The sequence below is a fragment of the Rhinopithecus bieti genome, unplaced genomic scaffold (assembly GCF_001698545.2).
Source record: "Rhinopithecus bieti isolate Rb0 unplaced genomic scaffold, ASM169854v2 scaffold_57691, whole genome shotgun sequence".
In the NCBI taxonomy this organism is placed as follows: domain Eukaryota; kingdom Metazoa; phylum Chordata; class Mammalia; order Primates; family Cercopithecidae; genus Rhinopithecus; species Rhinopithecus bieti.
Window position 1 is genome coordinate 3,730,361 of NW_016824383.1, and position 5,717 is coordinate 3,736,077.

General features: G+C 43.1%; 1 protein-coding gene across 6 annotated transcripts in view; it reads right to left on the minus strand.

Annotated features, from left to right (window-relative positions):
- Positions 1-5,717, minus strand: part of TBCE (tubulin folding cofactor E) — a 94,835-nt gene that overhangs the window by 56,363 nt on the left and 32,755 nt on the right. For 5 of the 6 annotated variants that reach the window (XM_017862252.1, XM_017862250.1, XM_017862249.1 and 2 more), the window contains one exon: positions 223-307. The exons of the other annotated variant lie outside the window; for it this stretch is intronic. Coding sequence is in view for 4 of the 5 variants with exons in the window: in XM_017862250.1 (XP_017717739.1) it covers positions 223-307 (85 nt within the window). In the remaining variant the exon portion in view is untranslated. The remainder of the gene's footprint in view (positions 1-222; positions 308-5,717) is intronic. 6 annotated transcript variants of the gene reach the window in all.

The following is a 5,717-nucleotide window of genomic DNA, read 5'->3' on the forward strand; positions in this document are numbered from 1 at the left end:
AAAAAAAAAAAAAAAAGAGTCAGATTTTTTTTAAAAAAGAGAAAAATTCTACAAACAGCAGCAATTAAGCCACAAATAAAATAACTGCCTTTTTGGAATACAACAAATTCCATAATATAACTACTCCATGAGCCAAACGTTTCTTCCTCTCCATCCCTCCTTATTCAAGTATTAAATATAATCTTGACTAAATGACCATGTTGATTCATAATGAAAAGTTACCTGCATTTAAAATACACAGTCCCTTCGTGGCTCCCATCATGCTTTCCTCTCTCGGGATTGTCCCATTCTACTCCTAACCAGGGTCCTAGCAGAACAAGAAAAACCAAATGAGTAACAGATGATGATACAGACAGATGATGATACAGGCAATGCTCAATTTTTCTGCAAGCAAATACCAATTTGCAGTGGAAACCATATCACGCAGATACCACTTGAGGAGGAGGGAACGGCCGAGTTAGCCTTACACTCAGGACTTCAATCAGCAAATGCCATAGCATGTCTGGGTGAAAAAGCCAACAAAAACCACCACTCCAGAAAACAAGAATGGCTAAAATTTATTGAGCACACTAAACAAGACTGACCCTCGAGGACATTACACTAAGAGAAGTAAGCCACCACAAAAGGACAAACATCATATTCCACTTACATGAGATAGGGTAGTTACTACTAAACTGTACATTCAAAACTGGTTCAGATGGTAAATTTTATGTTACGTATATTTTACCACAATTTAAAATGTTAAATTAAAAAGTGGTTAAAATGGCAAACTTTATGTTATGTATGTAGCTACAATAAAACTTTCAAAAAAAAAAAAAAAAAAAAAAAGCCCAGGCACAGTGGCTCACACCTGTAATCCCAGCACTTTGCAAGGCCAAGTAGGTGGGTCACCTGAGGTCAGGAATTCGAGACTGGCCTGACCAACATGAAGAAACCTCGACTCTACTAAAAATACAAAATTAGCCAGGCGTGGTGACGCATGACAGTAATCCCAGCTACTCCGGAGGCTGAGGCAGGAAAAGCTTGAACCCAGTAGGCAGAGGTTGCAGTGAGCAGAGATCGTGCCACTGCACTCCAGCCTGGGCAACAAGAGCAAAATTCCATCTCAAAAAAAAAAATTCCAAAAAAGAAGGAAAATAATGTTTTCCTTCAATTTCAGCAAAGAAAACCCAATAAAAGTAGTCTTTAAGGAAAAAGAAAACGATCCCAGATAGAAGCCTAAAGATACAGAGGGTGGGGAGATAAAAGGCAAGAAAAGGGTAAATACATGGGTAAAGTTAAATTAATATAGACAATATAAAGTCATAATATCAGTTCTTTGGGTTTAAAATAAACATTGGTTAAAATGTCACACATGAGTTAGGAAGGTGATAAATGGCGTGTTATAAGGTCTTTCATGGGTCCAAAAGGAGGTATAATTATTAGAATAGATTTCTGTAAACTGCAGATACATATTTTAATCTCTAGACTTACCTCAAAATAATACAAAATTAACTGCTGTGTAAGGAAAAATAAAAAATGAATAACTACTGTGTAAGTTAAAACTCTCTCCAAACCATGTCTTTCCTCTGCTACGCCACTTCTCACACTACAACAATCAACACAGAAGATGACTTCTGTGACCGAATGTGTGGGGGTTTTCCCCACACACCAGTGGATGCCACCTGGGTGTCCACCAATTCAATTCTGACGCTATCTGACTGGACATAGTATCAGACCCCCAGCCACCAGTCTGGGCATCTGGAACTTCTGACCGACCAGCTTCAAACAGCTGGGGTTCCAACCACCCCCTCTTTGTATTTGATTAATTTCCTGGAGTGGCTCACAGAACTCAGGAAAACACTTACCTTTACAGGTTTATTATAAAAAATATTGCAAAGAATCTAGATGAAGAGGTGCGCTAAGGCATGGTATGGAAGAAGGGCTGTGGAGCTTCCAAGCCCTCCATGGATGCAAGAACCTTCACAGATTCAGCTATCTAGAAGTTCAAAGACATCAGCATTCCTGCCTCTAGTGTAGAGGGGTGAGAGCCTCTCCAGGAGGGACTTATGACCCACAATTGGAATGGTGGAAGACGATTAGAGATCTGCCTTGGGGCAGGAGAATGGAGGGCAGGAAAGAAATCCTGTTTCCTGAGGCCAGACACACCAACATTATAACAAAAGACTGTAACAAGAGGTATGGGAGCTAAGAACCAGGAACCAAGAACAAAAACCAATATATATCATACCACCACAACTACCAAACTAATACAGAAGAAACATAAGATAAAAATAATCATCTCTAGGCTTGGTGGCTCATGCCTGTAATCCCAGCACTTTGGGAGGTGAAGGCAGGTGGATTGCTTGAGCTTAGGAGTTCGAGACCAGCCTAGGCAACATGGCAAAACCCTGTCTCTACTAAAAACACAAAAAAATAGCTGGGCATGGTGATGCATGCCTGTGATCACAGCTACCCAGAAGGCTGGGGCGGGAGGATTGCTCGAGCCTGGGGTATGGAGGTTGCAGTGAGCCAAGGTTGAGCCACTGCACTCCAGCCTGAGTGACAGGGGGAGACTCTGTCTCAAAAAACAAAAAAAGAGAAGAAATAGTGGCTGGGCACCGGAGCTCACGCCTGTGATCCCAGCACTTTGGGAAGCCGAGGCTGGCTGATTGCTTGAGCTCAGGAGTTCGAGATCAGCCTAGGTAACACAGTGAAACCATGTCTCTACAAAAACTACAAAAACAAGCCTGGTGTGGTGGTGCGCACCTGTAGTTCCAGCTACTTGGAAGGCTGAGGTGGGAGGACCACTTCAACCCAGGAGGCTGAAGTTGCAGATAGCACTACTGCACTCCAGCCTGGGCAATGGAGTAAGACACTGTCTCAAAACAAAAAACAAAACAAAACAAAAATAATAATAATCATCATCGTCATCCAATGAAGGGAGAAAAAGAAGAAAAAAAGGAACAGAACATCAGCAAAACAAACAAAAAGTAAGTAGTAAGATGAGAGATATAAACCCAAATTATCAATAATTAAGTAAAACATAAATGGTATAAATGCTCTCATTAAAAGAAAACATTTTCCAGTACCCGGGCACAGCAGCTCACACCTATAGTCCCAGCACTTAGGGAGGCCAAGTCGGGTGGATCACCTGAGGTCAGGAGTTCAAGACCAGCCTGATCAACACGGCCAAACCCTGTCTCTACTAAAAATAGAAAAATTAGCCAGGCATGGTGGCGGGTGCCTGTAATCCCAGCTACTCGGGAGGCTGAGGTAGGAGAACTGCTGGAACCCAGGAGGTGTAGGTGGAACTCACTTGGAACCCAGTGAGCCAAGATCGCGCCATTGTACTCCAGTCTGGGTGACAAGAGCAAAACTCCATCTCAAAAGAAAAAAAAAAGTACAAGTAATGTTATCATCATAGAAACTATCAGAATAGGTTGAACTGATGGATGCTACAAAGAAGAATGCACAAAGTAAGGCCATTCTCTCACACTGTAAAGCACAAGTCATTTTTCAAGCTAAAGCAGACGGAAGGAGCAAAGCTAGCATTCAACTGTGATTAGCTGTAAGTCTGACGAAGAACATCTATGGTTTAGCAAGCTTTTGCCCAGGGGCCAGTACATTAATGACAGAGGAGCAAGTACAGAAACCAGTATGAATGAGAGAGTGGACAGAAGTGGTATAAGGGCAGGCCTACCTACCTCACTAGTCAGATCCCAGGAATGTGTAAGATCCAGATTTTTGCTTTCTACATCCAGGGTGAACAAACCCTGATAGCCTGACTTTAAAACTTCCAAATGCACAAAAGACTGAACCAGACACTAGCACACAGGTTTATTAATTTACAATGATAAATAAAGCTGTCACACAAACCTGATTACTCTGATCGGCCTAATTTGTTTCCTATTTCCATGGACTCAAGCCACATGAAAAGCCATCACAATCAGTCCCAACTTCACTGACATCACAAGAATTAAAAATAATTAATCCAACACAAAGTTTCTGCATAGCGAAAGAAACAATCAAAGTGCCAGGCGCGGTGGCTCACGCCTGTAATCCCAGCACTTTGGGAAGCCGAGGTGGGCGGATCACGAGATCAGGAGATCGAGACCATACTGGCTAGCACCACGGTGAAAACCCATCTCCACTAAAAAATACAAAAAATTAGCCGGGCGTGGTGGCGGGCGCCTGTAGTCCCAGCTGCACAGGAGGCTGAAGCAGGACAATGGCGTGAACCCCGGAGGCGGAGCTTGCAGTGAGCCGAGATCGCGCCACTGCACTCCAGCCTGGGCGACAGAGCGAGACTTCGTCTCAAAAAAAAAAAAAAAAAAAAAAAAAGAGAGAGAGAGATTGAGACCATCCTGGCCAACGCGGTGAAACTCCGTCTCCACTAAAAATACAAAAATTAGCTGTGCGTGGCGGCGCACGCCTGTAGTCCCAGCAACTCCGAAGGCTAAGGCAAAAGAATCCCTTGAGCCGGGGAGGCGGAGGTTGCAGTGAGCCAAGATGGCGGCTATTGCACTCCAGCCTGGAGACAGAGCATCTCAAAAGAAAATAAATAAATAAATAATCAATCAACAAAGTGAAGAGACAACTCATAGAATGGGAGAAAATATTTACAAACTACTCATCTAATAAGGGATTAATAACCAGAATATAATAAGGAGCTCAAACAATTCAATAGGAAAAACATCTAATAATCCGATTAAGAAATGGGCAAAAGATCTGAATAGACATTTCTCAAAGGCAGGCATACAAATGGCAAGCAGGTATATGAAAAGGTACTCAACATCATTCATCATCAGAGAAATGCAAATCAAAACTACAATGAGATATCACATCACCCCAGTCAAAAGGGCTTTTATCCAAAAGACAGGCTATATAACAAATGCTACAGAAAAGGGAACCCTCACACACTGCTGGTGGGAATGTAAATTAGTACAACCACCATGGAGAACAGTTTGGAGATTCCTCAAAAAACTAAAAATAGAACTGCCATATGTTCCAGCAATCCCACTGCTAGTCATATATCCAAAAGAAAGAAAACCAGTATATAGAAGAGACATCTGCACTCCTATGTTTACTGCAGCACTATTCTGAATAGCCAAGGTTTGGAATCAACCTAAGTGTCCATCAACAGATGAATGGATAAAGAAAATAAACACATACACAATAAAATACTATTCAGCCTTAAAAAAGACTGAGATCCTGTCATTTGCAACAACATGGGTGGAACTGGAGGTCATTCTGTTAAGTGAAATAAGCCAAGCACAGAAAGACAAACCTCGCATGTTCTCACTTATCTGCAGGAGCTAAAAAAATGAAACAATTGAACTCATGGAGATAGAGAGTAGAATGGGGCTGGGCAAGGTGGTTCACGCCTGTAATCTCAGCACTTTGGGAGGCTGAGGCAGGCAGATCACCTGAGGTCAGGAGTTCAAGAGCAGCCTGGCCAACGTGGCAAATCCCCGTCTCCATTAAAAATACAAAATTTAGGCCGGGCGCGGTGGCTCAAGCCTGTAATCCCAGCACTTTGGGAGGCCGAGACGGGCGGATCACGAGGTCAGGAGATCGAGACCATCCTGGCTAACACGGTGAAACCCCGTCTCTACTAAAAAATACAAAAAACTAGCCGGGCGAGGGGGCGGCCGCCTGTAGGCCCAGCTACTCGGGAGGCTGAGGCAGGAGAATGGCGTAAACCCGGGAGGCGGAGCTTGCAGTGAGCTGAGATC